Below are 25795 nucleotides of genomic sequence, written 5' to 3'. Positions count from 1 at the left end.
TTCTAGGTATATAATATTTTGTGATTGTCCCACATCTTGCAGTTATGAAATATTACACAGCTTTTGCTTCCTCCAAAACACATAATTAGTGGAAATCTAAGGGTTTCCTGCCTGTAGTTTGTAATTTGGCACTTCACTTACTGATCAAAATCAACAGCTCTGCACTGAGATCCTAGAAACCTACAGTCGATAGGTCAACATTCTAAGGCTATGCAATGCTTTAAAGTTAGCAGGTAGTGGATTGACTTAAAATATATCTCAATCAAAAAAACAAAACATATATTGTAGTTTATTAGTGCTTAAATCATTCGGTTAGTTTTCTTTTATAACATGTATTTTCCCTTTTTTTTCACCTAGTAATCCTTTCTACCATTTCACTTTAGTTCTTGGGTTTAGCTACCCTTTAAATGTTTGCTTTTCCAAAACAGCATTTACACTGAAGCCTTGGGCAGGGTAATCAGCATCATAATTATTTGATACTCACTACTACCCTAATACTTACAGTTTTAAAGAAAAAAGAAGCATAGCTAGGTGATCAGTTGTTGAACACCTTTTAAATGAAAAATGAACAAAGCATATACAAACCCAATTCCAAAAAAGTTGGGACACTGTACAAATTGTGAATGAAAACAAAATGCAATGATGTGGAAGTTTCAAATTTCAATATTTTATTCAGAATACAAGATAGATGACATATCAAATGTTTAAAGTGAGAAAATGTATAATTTTAAGGGGAAAATAAGTAGATTTTAAATGTCATGGCATCAACACATCTCAAAAAATTTGGGACAAGGCCATGTTTACCACTATGTGGCCTCCCCTCTTCTTTTTATAACAGTCTGCAAACGTCTGGGGACTGAGGAGACAAGTTGCTCAAGTTTAGGAATAGGAATGTTGTCCCATTCTTGTCTAATACAGGCTTCTAGTTGCTCAACTGCCTTAGGTCTTTTTTGTGGCATCTTCCTCTTTATGATGTGCCAAATGTTTTCTATGGGTGAAAGATCTGGACTGCAGACTGGCCATTTCAGTACCCGGATCCTTCTTCTACGCAGCCATGATGTTGTAATTGATGCAGTATGTGGTCTGGCATTGTCATGTTGGAAAATGCAAGGTCTTCCTTGAAAGAGACGATGTCTGGATGGGAGCATATGTTGTTCTAGAACTTGGATATACCTTTCAGCATTGATGGTGCCTTTCCAGATATGTAAGCTGCCCATGCCACACACACTCATGCAACCCCATACCATCAGAGATGCAGGCTTCTGAACTGAGCGCTAAAAACAACTTGGATTGTCCTTGTCCTCTTTAGTCCGGATGACATGGCGTCCCAGTTTTTCAAAAAGAACTTAAAATTTTGATTCGTCTGACCACAGAACAGTTTTCCACTTTGCCACAGTCAATTTTAAATGAGCCTTGGCCCAAAGAAAACGGCTGCGCTTCTCATGTTTAGATATGGCTTTTCTTTTGGCCTACAGAGTTTTATCTGGCAACGGCGAATGGCACGGTGGATTGTGTTTTACCGACAATGTTTTCTGGAAGTATTCCTGAGCCCATGCTGTGATTTGCATTACAGTAGCATTCCTGTGATGCAGTGCCTTCTAAGGGCCCGATGATCACGGGCATCCAGTATGGTTTTCCGGCCTTGACCCTTACACACAGAGATTGTTCCAGATTCTCTGAATCTTTTGGATGATATTATGTACTGTAGATGATGATAACTTCAAACTCTTTGCAATTTCTCTGAGAAACTCCTTTCTGATATTGCTCCACAATTTTGGGGGAATTGGTGATCCTCTGCCCATCTTGACTTCTGAGAGACACTGCCACTCTGAGAGGCTATTTTTTTACCCAATTATGTTGCCAATTGACTTTAAAGGTTGTAAATTGGCCCTCCAGCTGTTCCTTATATGTGCATTTACCTTTTCCGGCCTCTTATTACTACCTGTCCCAACTTTTTTGGAATGTGTAGCTCTCATTAAATCCAAAATGAGCCAATATTTGGCATGACATTTCAAAATGTCTCACTTTCAACATATGATATCTTATCTATATTATATTGTGAATAAAATATACGTTTATGAGATTTGTAAATGAGTCCATTCCTTTTTTACTCACAATTTGTACAGTGCCCCAACTTTTTTGGAATTGGGTTTGTACTTCTATAGTGCGTATTTGCCCTGATCCAAAGCACAGTGAATTCTGTCTGCTCTCTCTCATTTCTCCGCTATCTACCTCAGTCTCTTCTGACAGGTTATGAATACATCAAGCAGTTCCAGCCCCACCTCCAGCAAGGGCAGGTGATCGACAGTCTCAGCTGTGCATGTTTCTCTATGAGACTGTGTAGAAGGATGTGTCCCTTCCCTCCACTAAGGTCTCAAAATACACTCAGCTTCCTGCTGTATGCTGAACTGTGTGTAACATCAGATCCCTGACACCTGCCTTCTGGAGCTCAGAAATTCTGTTCAAAATGTGTGTTTTAGGAGGCTGTAAAGAAGGGAGGGCTACGGATACACAGGTACAACTTATGTCAGAGGATTTGTTTCATCTGTTTCTTGAGGCTAGTCACTCAGTGGGTACATGTAAGGGCTTATGGCCACTTTAGACCTTTATAGTACACATGCTTCAGTAATTACATTGAAATAAGTACACTAAATACAACAAATGTTTTAATAATTTGACCATTGATATCTTAAAGTAATCTTCTAGAATCCCCTCTCTCCTTGGCTACCAAGACATAAAACGTTATTACATCTCCATAAATAACCTAACAGTCCAGAATTTTAAGGGATGGGGCATACTATACTGTAGGTGTTATCTTTGGCAGATCCAGGCAGTTAAAATAAGAGAAAGAATTACAATGTGTCCCAAATAATACCTTGGGAAATATTGGAAAAGTATTTTATACATGACAAGTCATACTAAAAGATGTAGTTCTTCAAATGAGGATCTGCAAAACACCCTTAAAACTGTTACATGGTGACTTTGAAAAAATGACATCAGTACTAAGGTCATATGGTGTATCAATTGCACTAAAACCTGGATTTAGTAGCACCCTACCAGATTAATGTTCTTCAGCAGTGGACTGTTCACTATAATCTGTGTCTGTTTTACATAGAATGGAATGCCAGCATCAGATTAAACTATTCACCCAAAGGTTTATTCAGTTCTCTTCAGAGCTGATCTCCAGCACTGAATATGATTTAGTTTCATTCATTTTCAGGAAGCTTACGTCTTCATCTGTACAAGGGATCCGCATTACTATGACATAAGCAATTCAGCTGCTGCTTGGCTCTGAGGGCTTAGGGCTATCAGGTTAAAATTAAACCTTGATTTAAAGCTAACAGCTAGTCCACAAAATGGAAGCACTGAATAAAGCTCATAAGTGTGTTTAAAACTAAACCAGAAGGTTTTGCTCTCAAAGTCAATATTTTAGGATATGCTCAGAATATTTTATTGGAATTCTATTCACATTTCATCACTGTTGTGTGTGCATATGCTTTTTGTTTGATTTGTTTACTAGATTAGTTCTAGTAATATCATTTTAGGGGCTTATCCTGCTTTTAACAGTATCATGCTGCTCTCAAAGCCAACACTAATACACCTGCTTAATAATAATATGAATGATATGAATGTGCTCTACTTCCAAATCATTCAGGTGTTAAATTCAGTATAAAGATTAAAGTTGAACTCCAGGTAGATTAAAAAGACACAAACTAATGCAGTTTGCTGTACTTACCTTAAAATCTTTCTGTTTTTTTAAGCCTATTCAGAGACACTATAATTTAGGAATTCTTCATTTTGAGTTCTACCGCCACCTACGGGAGGCTGAGAAACTTGCAAAAACCATTAGGGCAGCCCCTATATAATCCCACCACTAACCATCATGTTATAATTTTGTGAACAAGCAGTAGAAAAGTTAATAACATAGTAGGGTAGGGCTGATGCCCCCTTAATGGACTTAAATAAAGCAAAAGATTTTAAGGTAGGGAAATACTACTTTCCTTATTGTCATACAGTGCTTACTTAGTTTATAACATTGCAAAAAGTCACAGGTCCATCCAGTTCAACCCATGTGTGTATGCGTGTGTGATTTGTATTCTCTAACAATTGCCATAGCCCTGTATATTCTCTTTCCTGAAGAAGACATCTAAAACTTTTTTGAAGTTGTCCACACTCTCAACTAGTACCACTTTCTGTGGGAAAGAGTTTCATATTTTAACTGCTCTAATAGTAAAGAAACCTTTCTACAATTTAAGGTTAAACCTTCTTTCTTCCAACCGTAAATCGTGGCCATTTGTCCTTTTAGTTAACAGTATTTTATAATTACTCTGGTCATGTTTGATATATTTGTATATGTGATACATTGTAATCATATCCCCTCCTAAACGCCTCTTCTACGCAGTGAACAGTTGTAATCTATGTAAGTGATCCTATAGCTGAGGTCTTCCATGGCCCTTATTATTTTGTTGCCTTTTCCCTGAACTCTTTCTTATTCAACAAATCCTAAAAAATGGTGACCAAAACAGAACTGCATATTCAAGATACGGACAAACCAGAGGGGTAGACTTATTGCCCTATGAATCTCTTGAATGTGTGCCATTTTTAATGCATGAGAGTATATTGCTAGGCTATGTTATATGACTATATTTGTTAGCTGCTGCTTGACATTGCATGGCTTGACATTGCATGGTATTACAAAGTGTACAAGTGCCCTTAGATCCTTTCTTGTTGGGGGATTCAGGAATTTAGGATTTTTTAAACAGCTGGGACATCAAAATACAGACCAACTGAGGAATGGGTAATACCCACTGAGAGAGCCAACAGATTTGGAGATCATACTACAAAAGTGTATCTGAAAGAACCATCACCTGAAACAAGGCTAGATGAAGAAAGAGACAAACCAAATATGGATATTTTCATGACCAGAGTAAGGTCCTGAGGGTCAACCTCTTGCTCCAGAATAGGAAACAAAATCACAGCTAAGAGGAAACTATTACCTGACGGAGCGATGGGCCGGAATCAGCAAAGTGGATCAAGCAATCAACAACCAAAAATTCCAACAAGCCAACAAATCACATTGTCAACAAGAAATAAATATTTACTGGACTAAGCTGCAGAGAAAACACAAATTCCTTAGGGGTAGTTTGAACAGACATAATTCTAAAAGAAAAAAAATACATACCTAACCTCTGACTTCATAAACAGTTAGTTTAAATAGATATAGCATGTTCAGAGAAAAGACCAGCCAGTCAACAGCAGGATACCTAAACTGAACACTCTTCAACCTTGACTTCATGAGAAAGGAGGTTCATGAAATGGAAATATGTTACTAATCTCAAAAAATATAGCCATGAATACGAGAGGGTAGGGTGATTAATAACACCTGTATAAAAGGGTAGTCAAGGGATAAGGATATACCCTAACCTAAACTGAGGCACAAGAACACCAGGGTCAGAAGCGTGAGTAGGACTCCTTCCAGTCCACACTCATAGGTCTCTCTGGGGTGAGCCATCCACACTGTAAATCTGCTTAACTAATCACCAAATACATGATTCTGGAAATCATCCAGCCAATCCATGTAAACTAGTAGAATTGCTACATAGTGAAAAGAAAGGAGAAACTGTAAACTAATGAGCTCATCTCTCCCCTCTAAGCATGACTTTTCTATCAAATGAGTACTACAGCACAACTGATAGACTGGGAGAGGGAGAGGCAGTCAAAGTTCTGCTGTACAGGGGTTTACAAAAGGCACAAATTTACCAACTGTTCCAAGCTCCTGAGAGGAAAGAGCTCTGGTAGAAGTAATGGAATTTCAGTTATTTAAACACAAATTACTAACATATTTTATTGCATTTGTTTTTGCATATCTGCCTAGATTCAGTTTCATGAATCTTGCTTCAACTTTGTAGTGAACCTCATTAAAATGTATGGCAGGGTTAATCCTTTTATTAAATTCTGACAACCTGTAGGGCTAATAAGCAAGCTGATGTCAAACACAAGGGGTGGGAAGCCTGTCACTGCCATCAGGGACATGTACTAATGCCATAAGTGAAAATAAATACATAAATAAATGAATAAAAATAAAATAAAAGCAGAAACTCTCTGTATACAAAAATGTCAGCTTTCCTTAACGGATCAATATGGCTGCTGTGAGACTACCCTTTCATGGAAAGGGGCGGGGTTTTATCAATTCCTTTAAATTATTGGCTCTTGAGACTTAGTCGATAAAAGGCTGTCTACTGCATTATGCCTTATGCACACTGGTTTCTTCTAAACGCTGTTTCTCCTGACAAGAGAAAATCAGCGTTATAAACTTACCTAAGCTGCATTTTTTCAAACCAGTTTAGGCAAATTTAGCAGAGTTTAGCAGTGCTTGGAGTTTGGGTGTTTCTTTATTTCATTGGCCAGAATTCAAATTTATTCTGGCCACTGAAATAAATAAACTCTGAAATGCTAAATACGCCAAGCATTTAGGCGCATTTAACACATTTTACAGGAATTACACATGTGTAACAGCGTTCAGTGTTGTTTGTGGTCAAAATTCCCTCTCCCAAACATAATTTTAGGCCTGGTTCACACCTATACAGGTTGCAGTTTGCATATTCCAGGTGCATTTTGCATTTTTCAATACACACTTTTGATCCATTGAAGTCTACGGAACCAAAACCAGAAAACAGTCTCTGGGGCCTTTGCATAAATGCACACATGTGAACGTGACCCATAGGAAACCATGTTAAATGGACTGTAGTGTGTTTCTGCAAAACAGAAAATACACCAATAAATGCATAGATGTGAACCAGGCCTTAGGGCATTCAGAAAACATCCTCTAAACTTCCCTGCTACTAAACTGCTAAACATGTCCATGTCCAAGCCTTATCTAGACACAGTATTTACAAAACCAATTATAAAAAAGTTGGGACATTGTACAAATTGTGAGTAAAAAAGGAATGGACTAATTTACAAATCTCATAAACTTATATCTTATTCACAATATATTATAGATAACATATCAAATGTTGAAAGTGAGACATTTTTAAATGTCATGCCAAAAATTGGCTCATTTTGGATTTCATGAGAGCTACACTTTTAAAAAAAGTTGGGACGGGTAGTAATAGGAGGCCGGAAAAGTTAAATGTACATAAAAGGAACAGCCGGAGGACCAATTTGCAACTTATTAGGTCAATTGGCAACATGATTGGGTATAAAAAGAATCTCTCAGAGTGGCAGTATCTCTCAGAAGTCAAGATGGGCAGAGGATTACCAATTCCCCCAATGCTGCGGCGAAAAATAGTGGAGCAAATATCAGAAAGGAGTTTCTCAGAGCAAAATTGCAAAGAGTTTGAAGTGATCATCAACTACAGTGCATAATATCATCGAAAGATTCAGAGAATCTGGAACAATCTCTGTGCGTAAGGGTCAAGGCTGGAAAACCATACTGGATGGCGGTAATCTTCGGGCCCTTAGACGGCACTGCATCACATACAGGAATGATACTGTAATGGAAATCACAACATGGGCTCAGAAATACTTCCAGAAAACATTTTCGGTGAACACAGTCCACCATGCCATTCGCCGTTGCTGGCTAAAACTCTATTGGCCAAAAAAGAAGCCATATCTAAACATGATCCAGAAGCGCAGGCGTTTTCTCTGGGCCAAGGCTCATTTAAAATGGACTGTGGCAAAGTGGAAAACTGTTCTGTGGTCAGACGAATCAAAATTTGAAGTTATTTTTGAAAAACTGGGACGCCATGTCATCCGGACTAAAGAGGACAAGGACAACCCAAGTTGTTATCAGCGCTCAGTTCAGAAGCCTGCATCTCTGATGGTATGGGGTTGCATGAGTGCATGTGGCATGGGCAGCTTACACATCTGGAAAGGCACCATCAATGCTGAAAAGTATATCCAAGTTCTAGAACAACATATGCTCCCATCCAGACATCGTCTCTTTCCGGGAGGACCTTGTATTTTCCAACATGACAATGCCAGACCACATACTGCATCAATTAAAACATCATGGCTGCGTAGAAGAAGGATCCGGGTACTGAAATGGCCAGCCTGCTGTCCAGATCTTTCACCCATAGAAAACATTTGGCGCATCATAAAGAGGAAGATCTGACAAAGAAGACCTAAGACAGATGAGCAACTCGAAGCCTGTATTAGACAAGAATGGGACAACATTCCTATTCCTAAACTTGAGAAACTTGTCTCCTCAGTCCCCAGATGTTCGCAGACTGTTATAAAAAGAAGAGGGGATGCCATACAGTGGTAAACATGGCCTTGTCCCAACTTTTTTGAGATGTGTTGATGCCATGAAATTTAAAACCAACTTATTTTTCCCTTAAAATGAAACATTTTCTCAGTTTAAACATTTGATATATCATCTATGATTTATTCTGAAGAAAGTATTGAAATTTGAAACTTCCACATCATTTCATTCTGTTTTTATTCACCATTTGTACAGTGTCCCAACTTTTTTGGAATCGGGTTTGTATATTGGATACCTATCAGGGTTTGTGTTTCAATATCAAATGGGCTAACTTCATTGTATTTGTTGTGTATAGTATAATACAACTGTAATTAAATATTTTGGGGAATTTAGGCAACCATTTAATGCATATTGACTCTGATTTTATTACTGTTTGTTTTATCATAACATCTGAACATGTTTCTGGACAGCCATATACCAAATTACAGAAATGTCACTATGCTGGGAAGAATAACACTAACCACACAAGTGAAAAATGCTTAGCATGACACATTCTGTCAGTGTCAAGTTATTGATGCAGCTTGTTAAAGCAATTGCTACAGAAAAAAAAAAAAAACCAGTGCAATGCATAGTTCTCTCTTACAGAGTAAGAGTAAGATAAAAAAAGTATTCTGAAATCTATTAAAGTTACCCTGTTGCAAAAGCAAATTCTTTAAAGTAAGGCATACCTGTAAAAGAAGACAGAACAAATGTATCTTTCTGCTGCCCCCACCGCTGAACTCTGCTCTGATGCTGAGAACCCTGCTGCTGAAGTCCACACTAAAATTGACATTTCAGGAGTGTTGATCTCCTGTGTCCCCTGCAGCTCTCACTGGTTCCTTCTGCTGACCTCCACATCACTACTGTATCCTATAATGGGTAAAGGTCATAAGGAAAAACCAGCGAGAGCTGTGGGGGACCCAGGGGATCAGCACTCCATCAAATGTTGATTTCTGTTTGGATTTTAAAAGATTTCACAGCATCAGAGCGGGCAGCAGAAAAGATGGTAGGTTATGTATTTTAATGTATATTTAAACAGTTTTCTATAGTGACAGGGTCACTTTAACCTTTGCCATCATTAAAGAAAAAAGTATAATGCATTTTCACAGGTTCTGTATTTGGAATTATAAAGGCAGAGTTTACTTTAAAACATCTATTTTTAGAAACACAACAGCACCAGGCTTTACATAAATAATAAAAAAAAGACTTTAATCTACTTGATCAGTAAATCCATCCTTAAAGCAGATTTGGCCTGCCCAACATATTTACATCTATAGATCTGCTGACCCGCTGCACTCCCTATGTAGCTGATATCTTAGCTCAACACCTAAGCAGGGATGCAGATTAGTGATTGCAGTAAACTACATAATTCATAATTTACAAAGCTCTAAATTTAATAATACCATAGATGTGGAAGAGCATATCACATCAAAAATTACTTAAAGCAGGAATCTACTTTTAGTGTGCTTTCAGTAGCTCACACTACCAGGCTGCTTCCTTTTCTACTCCCCACCTCTTTCAATGTATTGGCAAATTTGATTTTAAGAGAATTCCAATGCAACCCCCCCTCCAATCAGTCATTCCCTCTTGCACCTGTTTCTACCAGCTCCCTGCAGCTCTCACTCCACTCCTACCAACCCTAAGGGATCCCACATGCTCTCTGGCCCCTTGCTGAGTCCCTCAACAGCCTACTCCTGAGCCTCACAACCTGCCGTCCCCTGAGCTTCACAACAGCCTACTCCTGAGCCTCACAACCTGCCGTCCCCTGAGCTTCACAACAGCCTACTCCTGAACCTCACAACCTGCCGTCCCCTGAGCTTCACAACAACCTACTCCTGAGCCTCACAACCTGCCGGCTCCTGAGCTTCACAACAGCCTACTCCTGAGCCTCACAACCTGCCGGCTCCTGAGCTTCACAACAGCCTACTCCTGAGCCTCACAACCTGCCAGCTCCTGAGCTTCACAACAGCCTACTCCTGAGCCCCACAACAGCCTGCTCCTGATCCCCACAACAGCCTACTCCTGAGCCCCACAACAGCCTGCTCCTGATCCCCACAACATTCCTTCAAGTGCTAAGCTCCCTCTCCACAAACAACCCTCCCTTGCCCTACAGATATTGCTTCCAGCCAGCCTTTGTTGATTCATAGGAGCAATTAAGCTGGCCATAGACAGTTCGAATCTCAGCCAGCTCAGCAGGGACCAGCCCAAGTTCAAACTTTGTAGGGGTAGGCTTATTGTACCCAAGTCAATCTATCGATTGGCTTGGGCACAACCAATATGTCAGATTTTTCATGCAATTATTGGCAGCGTCTATAGCACCCCCCTCTGTATGCTTATCCAGCAATGTAATCATGGAAAGGCGAGTTCTGTGTGGAGAATGAGTGCTCCTATCAGCACATTAGGGTTAGCTAGATGCACTTATGTAGATGCTGCTTAGGGAACTCTACCCTCACTATCAAGAAACCCCCCACTGCACTCTCAAACCCTTCATCTTAGCACCCACAACATCTCAACTTCTTTTAAAATCACCCACTCCCCATTATCATTCAACCCTCCCTCCTGCAATGTCATCCAGCCCCCCAATCCACTTTTACACTACACCTTTCCGCACGGTCAGGAAACAGTTACTGCACTCAACCTCTTTATCTCAGCACCCACCACATCACACGTCCCACTTTAAATGCATCCTCTTCTCTCCCTTCACCCCACCACTGCAAACCATCCTTCTCCAAGCAACTACTGCTCCTGAAGCAATATTTCTCTCTCCACTTACCATGCCTGCAGTCCTCCTTCTCTCACCACCCTTCTCTCAGGACCCATTGTGCCTGCAGCCCCCTATTCTCAGAACTCCTGCAGCCAGCATCAGTATGCAGTGTGTCTGCAGCCCTCTTTCTTTTAGAATCCACTACTACTTGCAATCCCCTTTCTCTCACCACCCTTCAACCCCATTAGCTCACCACCATATCACTACCTCAAATGCCTGCATTTCCTCCTCCACCACTGCACCTATACCTTGACATGGCTTCTGCCACTCTCAACAAGGCACATGTGATGCCCCTCTCTTATTACTGTTCCTGTGCAAACCCCAACCTGATTCCTGCATGTACCCTCCATACCTTTCAGAAATACACCTGTACAGCCCCCTCCCCATCAAGTTCACACCCAATGCCTACAAGCAAACACTCCCCCCTCTTCTCAAACCATTGTACCGGCACACTACCCCCCCCCCCCCCCCCCACACACACACACACTTTCACCAACAAACCAGTACCTATCCCCAACACCACCTGATGCACATAATCCACCCCATCCCTCACTCTCAACACCACACCTGCACATTCAACATTCTCACCACTGTGTCTGAACCCAATTCTTATACCTACCATGCTTCTCACTGTCCTCACTCTTTTGCAGCAATACATCTCTACTCTCTCGCTCACTCCCTTCTCACCATTGCACCTTTACCCCTCCTGTCATCAACAAGCCTTTATTACCACATCTCTCCTGTAGGCCCATCTCTTACTTTAGGCCTGCACACAGTGCCCACCCCCTATGCACACTTCTTCCCCCCTACTCTTACTAAATACCTGCCCCTTGCAGTTACCCTATCCCTGCAAGAAACGCATCCTACTCTTTACACCTAATTTTTGCACAAACCATCCCAACCTTCTCTCCATACTGAAACAGGCGCACTTTTGATTTTATATATATATATATATATATATATATATATATATATATATATATATATATATATATTGTATATAGACAGTATATAAATATACCTCAAAAAAATTAAAGGAACACTTTGAAAACACATCAGATCTCAATGGGGAAAAATATCATGTTGGATATTTATACTGATATGGACTGAGTTATGTGTTAGGAATGAAAGGAAGCCACATCGTTTGATGAAAATGAAAATGATCAGTCTACAGAGGGCTGAATTCAAAGACATTCCAAAAAGTGAAAAAATTATGCAGAAGGCTAGTCTATTTTGCAGAAATTTCATTACAGCAACTCAAAATGGCACTCAGTAGTTTGTATGCATGCCTGACAATGACAACAATGAGACGACGGATGGTGTCCTGGGGTATTTCCTCCCAGATCTGGACCAGGACACCACTGGGCTCTGGAACAGACTGAGTGGTGTCGGATGGACCGAAACATAATGTCCCAGAGGTGTTCTATTGGATTTAGGTCAGACGAGTGTGGGGGCCATTCAATTTTATCAATTCCTTCATCCTCCAGGAACTGGCGGCATGCTCTCACCATATGAGGCCGGGTATTGTCATGCACCAGGAGGAACCCAGGACCCAATGCACCAGCATAGAATCTGACAATGGGTCCAAGGATCCATATCATTTTCCAGCAGGACTTTGCACCTGCCCACACTGCCTAAAGTACCAATACCTGGTTTAATGATGATGGTATCACTGTGCTTGATTGGCCAGCAAACTTGCCTGCCCTAAACCCCATAGAGAATCTGTGGGGTATTGTCAAGAGGAAGATTAAGGACACCAGACCCAACAATGCAGACAAGCTGAAGGCCACTATCAAAGCAACCTTGGCTTCCATATCACCTCAGCAGTGACACAGGGTGATCGCCTCCATTTCACACCACACTGATGCAGTAATTAATGCAAAAGGAGCTTCAGCCAAGTATTGAGTTCATACTATACTGTACATGGACATACGTTTCAGTAAGCCAACATTTCTGTATTAAAAATCCTTTGTTTTATTGTTCTTATGTAATATTCGAATCTTCCGAGATACTGAATTTTGGGTTTTCATTAGCTGTAAGTCATAATCATCAAAATTAAAAGAAAGAAATGCTTGAAATACAGTCAGGTCCATAAATATTGGGAAATCGACACAATTCTAATCTTTTTGGCTCTATACACCACCACAATGGATTTGAAATGAAACAAACAGGATGTGCTTTAACTGCAGACTTTCAGCTTTAATTTGAGAGTATTTACATCCAAATCAGGTGAAAGGTGTAGGAATTAAAACAGTTTGTATATGTGCCTCCCACTTTTTAAGGGACAAAAAGTAATGGGACAATTGGCTGCTCAGCTGTTCCATGGCCAGGTGTGTGTTATTCCCTCATTATCCCATTTACAAGGAGCAAATAAAAGGTCCAGAGTTCATTTCAAGTGTGCTATTTGCATTTGGAATCTGTTGCTGTCAACTCTCAATATGAGATCCAAAGAGCTGTCACTATCAGTGAAGCAAATCAACATTAGGCTGAAAAAAACAAAACAAACCCATCAGAGAGATAGCAAAAGCATTAGGTGTGGCCAAATCAACTGTTTGGAACATCCTTAAAAAGAAAGAATGCACTGGTGAGCTCAGCAACACCAAAAAACCCAGAAGACCACGGAAAACAACTGTGGTGGATGACCGAAGAATTCTTTCCCTGGTGAAGAAAACACCCTTCACAACAGTTGGCCAGATCAAGAACACTCTCCAGAAGGTAGGTGTATGTGTGTCAAAGTTAACAATCAAGAGAAGACTTCACCAGAGTGAATACAGAGGGTTCACCACAAGATGTAAACCATTGGTGAGCCTCAAAAACAGGAAGGCCAGATTAGAGTTTGCCAAACAACATCTAAAAAAGCCTTCACAGTTCTGAAACAACATCCTATGGACAGATGAGACCAAGATCAACTTGTACCAGAGTGATGGGAAGAGAAGAGTATGGAGAAGGAAAGGAACTGCTCATGATTCAATGCATACCACCTCATCAGTGAAGCATGGTGGTGGTAGTGTCATGGTGTGGACATGTATGTCTGCCAATTAAACTGGTTCTCTTGTATTTTTTTGATGATGTGACTGCTGACAAAAACAGCAGGATGAATTCTGAAGTGTTTCGGGCAATATTATCTGCTCATATTCAGCCAAATTCTTCAGAACTCATTAGACGGTGCTTCACGGTGCAGATGGACAATGACCCAAAGCATACTGTGAAAGCAACCAAAGAGTTTTTTAAGGGAAAGAAGTGGAATGTTATGCAATGGCCAAGTCAATCACCTGACCTGAATCCGATTGAGCATGCATTTCACTTGCTGAAGAAAAAACTGAAGGGAAAATGCCCCAAGAACAAGCAGGAACTGAAGACAGTTGCAGTAGAGGCCTGGCAGAGCATCACCAGGCATGAAACCCAGCGTCTGGTGATGTCTATGCGTTCCAGACTTCAGGCTATAATTCACAGCAAAGGATTTTCAACCAAGTATTAAAAAGTGAAAGTTTGATTTATGATCGTTAATCTGTCCCATTACTTTTGGTCCCTTTGGTACTTTGGTACTTTTGGGAGGCCCATATATAAACTGTTGTAATTCCTACACCGTTCACCTGATTTGGATGTAAATAGCCTCAAATTAAAGCTGAAAGTCTTCAGTTAAAGCACATCTTGTTTGTTTCATTTCAAATCCATTGTGGTGGTGTATAGAGCCAAAAAGATTAGAATTGTGTAGATGTCCCAATATTTATGGACCTGACTGTATATCACTCTGTTTGTAACGCATCTATATAGTATATAAGTTTCACTTTTTGAATTGAATTACTAAAATAAATTAACTTTTTGAAGATATTCTAATTTTTTTGAGATGTACCTGTATATTTTGTATAAATTATATATGTACATTGTATAAATAAATATATTTATAAATATATATATATATTTATAAATAAATATATGTATAAATTACACCTTACAGTGACACTATCACCTTGTGCATTTAGGGCAAAGTGACAGTTGTCTATGTATAGGGGCTCTCTTGACCTACTGCTAGCACATACATGCCACTTTTTCCACTGCCTCAGCTGTCAAAATTACGCAGTACTTTTGAGTATTGGGGAGCCATGTAACCTCTTCTTATGTAACTGTGCACTTATCTAGCAACCAATCGCTTGGCTCAAGCACATTCACATTACAAAGGGCGTGATATCACTGCTCTACTTAGTGTCTGACACCAGCCGACACTGGGAAATCTGGTGAAGTAATAATTATTGGGAGAGCAGTAACAATGCATGCACATTTCTGTACATTTTCTCTCTTTAAAATACTGCACATACAGAAAAATACTTGTTGATATGCCAGGAATCCTGACTTCCCATAGTGAGCTGAAAACACGGCCTCTGCTGTACTGAAATATCATGTTCTTCTAGAATACAGCACTGCTTTAACACAACCTTCCCCTTTTCTCTTCTCCATAACCCATCCATGTTCACACTATCAGTAATTCTCAGTACAAGGGAAAGGAGTATTGAGAATGTGAGATACGGAGGGTATGTGTCAGTTATGTATTGTCATGCCAAATTGCCTTTAACAGGCACAGCAATTCTTTATCAGCCTGGACTAGAGTTTTGAGACTCTTGCACTTAGCATTCGATTGCACTGTTCATTCAGTTAGGTAGGTGCTGTTGTTATCTGTATATAATTGTTATAATCTACAGTATGTGCTACATTTTCTTGTTATATTATGGATTTTATGGTATATATATATATATATATATATATATATATATATATATATTTATATATATATATATACAGTATGTAAAAATGAAATCACAACAATGTTTACAAAGAGAGCAGGCCTGCTCTGCTGTGAACTGCCATTCCCATTGAGGGAGTAGATACTTGAAATATCACTATAGTAATGTATGAAGTACCTCCATTGGTGCATATTAGTGGGTTCAGGAGAATCATTTCTTTCTTGTACTAGTGTCCAGAAAATACGTCTATAGGGTGATGTGTTTGTGCAATGGGAAGACCTGAAAGAGCCCCTTCAGCATTTTCTGACCTTTTTGTTGGCATGCACACCAAATTAGGCTACCAAGTCAATATCTCCATTTGGCCCTAATTCAGTCATAACAAACAATTAAGATAAAGAACTTCTCAGGTCATAATATTACTAAGGATGGAGTTTGTTGGGTTAGTGCAAAACTGCATGAATGAGAAATCTGTAGTCCTCTAGGTTGGCTTTTTTTCCCTGCGTTCATTTCGAGACTTAAAGTATTTCCATAGCCTTTTTTTTTTTAAAGTTTGGGTCATAGTAAGGTAAGGTTAGAACCCTTGTCAGGTTATACTGCTATCCAGGGCTAAGTTAGAGAAATGTACCCTCACTTATTGTCTTGGTGACGCAATTTTTACTAGACAGGAGGTGAGGGAAATCTCAAATGAGAAACAGACAACAATACAACTGTCAGGAGTTCTAGTATTCTTCCTTTTAACCTGTTGCTATTGGAGAGTTTCTTCCACTTCCTGCCTGGTACAAATGTGTCACCAAAGCAGGAAGTGAGGGTAAATCTCTCTAAAGGAGCCTTGTATAGTAAAACCTAGCAGGGGTTCTATTTTCTCCTCACTCCATCCAAAATTAGATCAAAATTGGCTATAGATTCACTTTCATTTTCTATTTTAACCATAGATAAATTATTTAACAGTCACTATATTGTAACCCTGTAACCAAATGCAGAAATGGGATTAATTTACCTGTGCCAAGTACAAAAAATAACTCTGTAAGTCTTTTTTTTTCAAACACTGAGAAATATTGTTGATTTTTTTTTTGTTTTCCTACCTAAAAGTATTAATGTTGCAAAAGTCACATTATGAGTTTGGAACAAGTAATGATACCTATGTAGGAATGCCAAACCCTCTATGAAACACATAGCATTCTACCAAAAACTCAGTGTTAGTGGTGATTTGGAAAAAAAACCTTCATCAAAAATTCCCTGCTTTTGGTAAGAACCTACTCTTGGACAATTAAGAATTCTATTCTTATGGTGGCCTTACATTGTACAATTTTCTTGAACAAATTTTCCTTAATCAATTACTGACCTTTTGCGCTCTTCTTTTGTCAGCTCTCTGATTTTGATGATAAATCCGGCTGAAATTTGACACGATGACAGGTACTGGAAGTGCAATAACTAGGACCCCACTTAATGAGCAGATAGAGCCAAAGATTTTTCCAGCTATAGTCTTTGGAACCATGTCTCCATACCTGTCCAAACAGTAAGAGATATCAATGGTTATTATTACTGTTGCATGAACATCTCCCACCAGGCATCAGTAGTCTAGATTTTTCTTTTATTTCTAAATTTTATATGATCTAAGGTATGGTGGAATGTTACCCAATCTTAAAGGACAAGTACACATGGGGGTTAATTTACTAAAACTGAAGAGCGCAACATTTGGTGCAGCTCTGCATAGAAACCAATCAGCTTCCAAGTTTTTTTTTTTGTCAAAACTTAAAGAGGTTGTAAAGTCACATAACGCAATTACTTGTATTTCTCTGTTTTTGCAAGGTTTAAAGTGCAATGTGTATGTTTCTTTTAATTTATAATCCTAAATACCTTTTTTCACAGCTTCTCTGTGCAGTCACATTATCTCCTTCTGCTCTGCTTCCTCGATCTAAGAACAGCAGTAGGAGGGGCTGAGATTCCCCAGTGATGCCAACCAGCAGAAGCAGATCATATGACCACACAGAGGAGTTGTGCAAAAAGGTATTTAGGATTATAATTTAAAAAAGAAAAACTGACATACTGCACTGAATATCTTGCTAAAACAGATAAGATAGAAGGTGTTGTGTTATGTAATGCATTGTAATAGAGGCAGGAGGACAGGGGGGAGTCTCAGGGAAGATCAGCTCTGCAGACACAGACCGGCAAGGAGAAGGGAGGAGAGGGAAGAGGAAGAGAGACTTAGAACACAGCGGATGATGAAGGCAAGCAGGCTGACCACAGTGGCCAGGGCTCAGCAGCCATGATTTCCGTGGTCAGCACACAGAGGGGGACACAGGAACTGGCAGGATCAACTAGGTATTTTAGATAAAACAAAGAACAAATGTCAATGCAACAGCACTATGCTACTGATCATGCTTTAAAGGAACAGAAGCATTTTTTCTTTTTTTAGGGTAACACCACTTTAATTAAACAAGCTGAAGTTAGAAGCTAATTGGTCACCATGCACAGGTGCACCAGTGTCAAAAAGCCCAAGTACTCAATGATGTCTTCTCATGAAAGATACAGATCCTCAGTGGTGCTATTAAGTGCTATAAAAAACATAAAGTGAAACCCCAGTTATATAAATATTTTAAAAAAAATGTTGCCTTGCCTTCCACTGCAACACTCACTATTTTCCTGGTGCTGTACTCTACAAACTTGCCATTGTCATCTCGCCCACTTCCTGTAGGCTCAGGCTGTCATGGATACACCTTTTAGGGTGCTTTATAGCACAGTCTAAGTTCACAGTACTTCTGCACTGAGCATATTCATATGTCATTACATGAGTGCTGCTCAGTCCAAGAGGAAGGACAGTCTACCTTTGCCTACTGACTAAGAGGAGGGAGGACCTGTGACTTTACTAGACTGACCTTAAGACTGCAAGAAAAAAGTTATACAAAACATGCTCTTTATGTTAAAAAAGACCCAAGGGAGTTTTTAGGGAGGGGAGTAGGGTGCTGGAGCTATAGTTCTGCATTAAGGGACCTATAGCAATCATTCACTCTGAAATCAGATATGTACAAGATGGAGTCTGACTGGTTTCTATGGTTTACTGAGTACTCTTTACTAAATAATGTTTAATGCAACTGAAGAAACTAGTTTAAGGCTTGGTTCTTTCACCTTTTTACATTGTAGGGGCAAACGCAAAAACAGTACACATTGCTGGAACACAAAAAAAACACACATCTCTTTTGCAGGAATGCAATGGCACCCCATTGCACCTTCCTAACATGATGCATACTTTACCACATGTGCCGTACATTTTGATATGGTCTGATTTAAAAAAAGGGTCATGCATCTCTTTTGTCCGATTATTATCCTTAGGGAAACCCATGGAAAAAAATGGGCTGCCCTAAACGTGCACACACCATTGCACCTAGGAAGGAATGTTTAATTTAATATTTTGGACCATCCTGTCTGTTTAAAAACCCTGTGTGCCCCAGTGTCTGTATTTTATAAAAAGAAGCCGTTCTTTACCAGTTTTTTAGAGCGCCGATTACCGCTCACAAGACCCGCCGGCTCTCTCCTCCTCCCATTACGACTTACGTCAGCGCGGAATCCTCGGCTCTTCCCACTGCTGTTGTCAAACAAGGAGAGGAGAGAGATGGCGGGTCACATGAGCGATGATCGGTGCTCTGAAAACTGGTAAAGAATGGCTTCTTTTTATAAAACACAGACACAGGGTTATTAAACAGATGGGATGGGATAAAGTGGCTTAACAACCACTTTAACCTCCCCCCGTCCGCGCTACAGCCTATATACGGCTGCAGCGCGGACTCGAATTTTCGGGAGGCCGTTTTTAAACGGCCTCCCAGTGACACGCCCCCAGCGCGCTCCCGCGAGCACGCTGCGGGGAAAATCTGTGTCGGCCATGTCCCTTGGACACGGCCGATCACAGATTGTGGTGAATGGCCAATCACAGCGGCCATTCACCACGTGATCTGGCCGTCCAATGAGCGATGATCTCATATGTAAACATATGAGATCATCTCTCATCGCCGGCGCTCCTTCCTCACACAGAGGCTGCAGTGTGAGGAAGGAGGGGGAGCCTCACAGCGCCGGGGACACACAGCAATGTAATCAGGGCACCGATCACCAGTGCCCTGATTACTGCAAGGTAAAAACACACACACAGTGCCCCCCCATCAGTGCCCACAGTGCCCGCCATCAGTGCCCCCCATCAATGCCCACAATCAGTGCCCATAGTGCTGCTAGTCAGTGCCCATCAGTGCCTGCTCATCTAGGCACTGATGAGCACTGACTGGCAGCACTATGGGCACTGAGTGTGGGCACTGATGGTGCTCCCTATCAGTGCCGCTCATCAGTGCCACCCATCAGTGTCCAGTGCCATCCGCCAGTGCCCATCAGTGCCGCCTCTCAGTGCCCATCAGTGCCGCCTCTCAGTGCCCAGCAGTGCCACCTGTCAGTGCCCAGCAGTGCCACCTCGCAGTGCCGCCTCTCAGTGCCCAGCAGTGCCGCCTCTCAGTGCCCAGCAGTGCCGCCTATCAGTGCCCAGCAGTGCCGCCTATCAGTGCTCATCAGTGCCGCCTCTCAGTGCCGCCTATCAGTGCTCATCAGTGCGGCATATTAGTACCTCCTCATCAGTGCCCATAAGTGCCACCTCATCAGTGCCCATAAGTGCCACCTCATCAGTGCCCATCAGTGCAGCCTATCAGTGCCCATCAGTGCCGCCTCATCAGCGCACATCAGTGAAGGAGAAAAATTTATTTTCAAAATTTACTCGCAGAAAATAAGAAAAACTTTTTTTTTTTTCAAAATTTTTTGTCTTTATTCTTTTTTTTTGTAAAAAATAAAAAACCCAGAGATGATTAAATACCACCAAAAGAAAGCTCTATTTGTGTGAAAAAAATGATAAAAATTTCAAATGGGTACAGTGTAGCATGACCGCGCAATTGTCATTCAAAGTGTGACAGCGCTGAAAGCTGAAAATTGGCCTGGATGGGAAGGTGTTTAAGTGCACAGAAGGCAAGTGGTTAAATATAATACATTTTTGTTTTTTCATTTGGATACACTTTAATCTCAGTCTTTTTCTCATGTGTCTGCCCCAGTTATTTCCAAAAAATATGACCAAGAGAGGAGGGGGTGTCACATGCACCTATCCTAAAAATTGCATTGTAGGCTAAGATACACCCAGAAGAGACTTACTCTATAAATATCACTGCTAATGCATCTTTAATTGTTTTGAGCAATACTGAGAACTGTAACTGGGCTGTTGCACACTGTCCTTTAACACGGTGAGACAGCCCCTGAATGAACTCATGAAACCTTAAAACACAAATGTAAATCTTAAACCATCCTAAACTTGACGGAATTGTGATGATTCATATATAAGTCTCTCTCAATCTTCTCTGTGTGTTCAAAAGCTTTAATTAAAAAAGACAATGCCTCTAACGGAATAATATTATGCATGTTAATCCTTATAAGAAGCAGGCAAAATCGATGTCAGAAAGGTTAAATTGGGCTTAGTTTGAAATTTATGAACTGTTAAACTTTCTACTCTGGAAGTCAACAGTGATTAACTTTTTAAACATTAGTAGGATATATATATATACAGTATATGGAAAATGTTGTGGCAAAGGCACAACCCTGGTAATTCATGAAGCAAAGTGTTTAATGGACCCCTATTGTGAAAAATGTTGTACGCTGATAGCTATATGCAATTTAAAACATCTAACAATTGTATTCAGCACATGCATTCCCTCTGCATTCATTTATGTTTTAAAAGAGGAGTTAAACCCTAAAAAATAAAAAGTGACTGCTATCACTCATACTCATATCAGTGTAACGGTTTGTCCCAACCCTTGTCACTGTCACTGTTTCTGGAGAGCTTGATCAACATAAAAGGCATGTACAATCAATATATAATGAATGCAGCATTACATGTATTAAAGAGGAAGTAAACCCTCCTCTGCAAGTTGTACCTATAGGTAAGCCTATGATAAGGCTTACCTATAGGTACTGTAAATATCTCCTAACAATGTACCGTTTAGGAGATATTTACCTTACATGCAGCCAGTGACGTCACTGGCGCATGCTCTCTGAAGGAACGGCCGCTGGTGCCGTTCCTTCAGAACTCCGTGCCGTGACCGTCGGCTCCCGCGCACGTGCCCGGAATGCGATGCATACTAGCTCATTATGTGTTTGTCTTTCAGGGTGAAAAAGAAGAAGAAAAAAAAAAAAGGGTTTACAACCTCTTTAAGAACATATCGTTAGAGAAATACAGTATGTTTCTCAATAATGGCTCATTCAGCACGTACATAGGCATAAACCAGCCAGGAGGTATTTAGAAAGGTTTGTGCATGGTACCAGCCATGTCTCATGAAGAACATGTACATAATTTGCTACTGTAAAAAAAATATTTAGAATATATAAACCTTAACTTTAATTGGCCATATCAGCCACAATTACAAGAGAGCATGTTTATAAAAAAAACCACATTTGTGCAAACGAGCAGATCTAATCTTGAAAATGAAGAAACTGATAATAAAAAGTTGAAGTATATTTAAAACAAAAGAAAATGTTGGTTTTACAAAGAACAGGGACTAGTTACGACCCTTGGTGGGTTTACCATTCCAAAGAACCAACAGATGGTAAAAGGAGATCTCTCCAAATCAAGGGAAAGTTTCCTCTTAGTTGTCATTTGAATTGGTGTCCTCATTGCATGATGTCTGCTTACTCACTGTTCCTGAAATTACTCAAAAATTTTCATTTCCCATCATTTTCTGTACTGAAGCTAATGGTCACCAGGACTGAGAGTTAATTTCCCTAGTACGGACATAGACGGCAATCAAAACTTGACGCTTACGCATTCTATATAAGACAAAAAGAAGTTTTGGTTTTACATTCACTTTAATCTTTTTCTACTAAATCTCTTATATGAGCACCAGCACTCACAAACAACGCCATTTCCTAAAATATACTAGTAGTTGGTCATTTTCAGCTGGACTTGATTTGTAGTGTTGAAAATGATTCAGCACTCATCCAAGAGGTCTCCTCACTTGTAATGTGTGTAGTTGGCTTATTATGTGGATATTTTAGTCAAAATTAACAAAAGATATTATTATGCATGGCCAGCCGAACATTTCTATTATTTAAAACTGTAGGTTTAGCAAATGTGCTCCCAAAGTGGGTTCATTTTAGTTTTCTTCAGTGTTTGGCTGGTTTAAACTACAAGTTTGATAACCATACATCTTTTCAACTGCACCACCTAAGGGAAACAGTAAAAATGATTTTACTATGGTAAAGGAGTAAAATGAATGGTGGGATAAGTATCTAAACACTTGGCAATTCTTGAAATTATTTTATGACTATTATATAAAATAGATTTTGACTGCTCTGTGTATACAAGTTTAAAATACAAAAAAGTCAGTTGTTGACAAAGCCTATATAAGAAGAAAATAACAGTACTCTTACTTTTATTTTTTTTTTTTTAGAAATTTTTACAAACTGTATAATAAACTAGTTTTTATGACTAGCAACGTGTTAGTGGATGAGACAAAAGCTCCTCAGTTAATCTGTATGGTAAGTTTTTCTTGGTTCAGACCCTAATCTATTGAAGCAAAGTGCAAGATACAAAGATACAAAGTTATTCAGACCAAATGGAAGTGTGTTGAACCATAATCTCTAAGATATGAATTATATACAAGAATAAGAGGATTCATAATGTAATGTTAATAAGTATACCAATAACAAGAGAATGTTCAGTAGCTTTCAACAAAAGAACAGCACAATGTCGGATCATCAGAACACATACTGATATAAAATAGGATCAGCTCTTATCCTAACAAAATAATAGCAAAGTAATCCAGCAGCATTAGAAGATAATGGGAATCCATACAGACAAAATAACTTCTTAAAATCCACTATGGAAACATTCCATCTAACTTGCCCTCAGGGGCTAGAATGAAACTTGAAAATCCTCTGTTATTTGTAAGTTTTCCCGCTTAGAACTTTTACAATGTTCATTTTTTTGAAGAGCACAGATACTTCTTGTTTAGTTCTCACACACTTTGCACCCCCTGCCTGACCTGAACACGCATCTTTATATTTGTGCTGATATAAATACTGAAGGTGAAAAGTGGCTTGCTAGTGTTATTATAGAAAACTCTTTAAAATCTAATTTTTAACCACTTGCCAACCAGCTGCTGTAGTTTTACTGTGACAGGTTGGCTCTGTTACGCGAAACGATGTACCTGTTTGACATTTCATTTACCCTGTTTCCCTGAAAATAAGCCCTCCCCTGAAAATAAGACCTAGCATGATTTTCAGGGATGGCTGCAAAATAAGCCCTACCCCAAAAATAAGCCCTAGTAAAATCCTTGATCTCAGCCCCTCCCTCTGCAGTATTCAGAGAGGGAAATCAGAGCTCCAGAGGGTCACGTGAGCGCCCAGCGGCGCTGTAAATAAGGTATTTTCCACAATAAAGTTACAAAAGGAGACACACTGCACATTATATAATCTTTTGACAAAACCGATTACATAATTTTACAATGACTTTATCCAAGGTTTATTTTTGGGAATGAATAAACATAAGCATTGGACAGAATGTCATAATGCTGATTTCTGAGCTGACAGGGGTAGAGAACTTTTTTTTAACCTTTTATTGTTTTATTCTAGGCTTTTTAGAACATAGAGAGGGCTAAATGACACAGCACAAGCACTGTGCTGTCTATCATGCTTTAAAGGGTCAGGATATTTATTTTAGGGTTACAATCATTTGAAGATAGTCATTGTACATACCGTAAATAAGACATCCCCTGAAAATAAGCCCTAGTGTGGTTTTTGAAGCCAAAATTAATATAAGACCCGGTTTTATTTTCGGGGAAACATGGTAGCAGATAGTGGGGATGCATGTGTGCCGCCAGAGGTGCACACACTTGCCGATTGGCTAGAGGGAGATGTGATGTTCGCTAGGCACCCGCGATCGCTCCCCATGGAGACAGAACGGCGGTCTGCCGATGTAAACAAGGCAGACCGCTGTTCTGTCAGTGATGATCCTGTGTTCCTTCTATTTAGGAACAAAGGTCTCTGTATTCATCCAGTGAATACAACCCCCACACAGTTTGATCGCCCCCGGTGTTAACCCCTTCCCTGCCAGTGTCATGAGTACAGTAACAGTGCATATTTTTAGCACTGATTACCATATTAGTCTCACTGGTCCCCTCAAAAGTGTCAAAAGTGTCAGTTAGGTGTCCGATCTGTCCGGCGCAATGTTGCAGTTCCGCTAAAAAATCGCTGATCGCCGCCATTACTATTAAAAAATAAATAAATAAATAAAAAGGACATAAATCTATCCCCTAGTTTGTAGACACAATAACTTTTGCGCAAACCAATCAGGAATACACTTATTGGGATTTTTTTACCAAAAATATGTAGCAGAATACATATTGTCCTAAATTGGTGAAAAAATTAGATTTTTAATTTTTTTTTTATTGAGAATGTTTTATAGCAGAAAGTAAAAAATATATATTTTTTCAGAATTGTCGCTATTTTTTAGTTTAAAGAGCAGACAATACAAACCGCAGAGGTGATCAAATACCACCAAAAGAAAGCTCTATTTGTAGGGAAAAAAGGACATCAATTTTATTTGGGTACAGCGTCGCACCTGGCACAATTGTCAGTTAAAGTAACACAGTGCCGTATCGCAAAAAATGGCCTGGTCATTAAGGGCGCAAAACCTCCGGTCTTTAAGTGATTAAAATAAGCAGCATCAGCATCACCAACATGGTAAAGGAGTTGCTATCAGGAATGCATTCGGTGGCCTTTGCAAAGCACAACAACATTTTTTTCCCCTTAAAAATCTAAATAAACGCTGTGGTTTAACCACTCACTATCTGCTGGTTACAAATCCAATGATGATGCGCCTCATTTCTCTAGGCTGGATTGTCATCTAAGCTTGACATGACAAACTTCTGAAAAGATATAGACATCCTTTCTTTTTTACAGCACTTGTCATAACTAGTAGATGATTAACTGTTTCTGATTATGTAGAGAATTAGGGCAGTAAATCAAAGCTCCTAA

At 39.7% G+C, this 25795-nt stretch overlaps 1 protein-coding gene across 3 annotated transcripts in view; it reads right to left on the bottom strand.

Moving 5' to 3' along the window:
- The window catches only part of KCND3 (potassium voltage-gated channel subfamily D member 3), a 752547-nt gene that overhangs the window by 114429 nt on the left and 612323 nt on the right, over positions 1-25795 (bottom strand). For all 3 annotated transcript variants that reach the window (XM_082248475.1, XM_082248473.1, XM_082248474.1), the window contains exon 4: positions 17091-17253. In XM_082248475.1, the coding sequence (XP_082104601.1) occupies positions 17091-17253 (163 nt within the window). The remainder of the gene's footprint in view (positions 1-17090; positions 17254-25795) is intronic.

The sequence above is a fragment of the Pelophylax lessonae genome (assembly GCF_965119305.1).
Source record: "Pelophylax lessonae genome assembly, chromosome: 2".
Classification (NCBI taxonomy): Eukaryota; Metazoa; Chordata; class Amphibia; order Anura; family Ranidae; genus Pelophylax; species Pelophylax lessonae.
The sequence above is the reverse complement of the archived record's forward strand: the minus strand, read 5'-3'. Positions and strand labels throughout refer to the sequence as shown.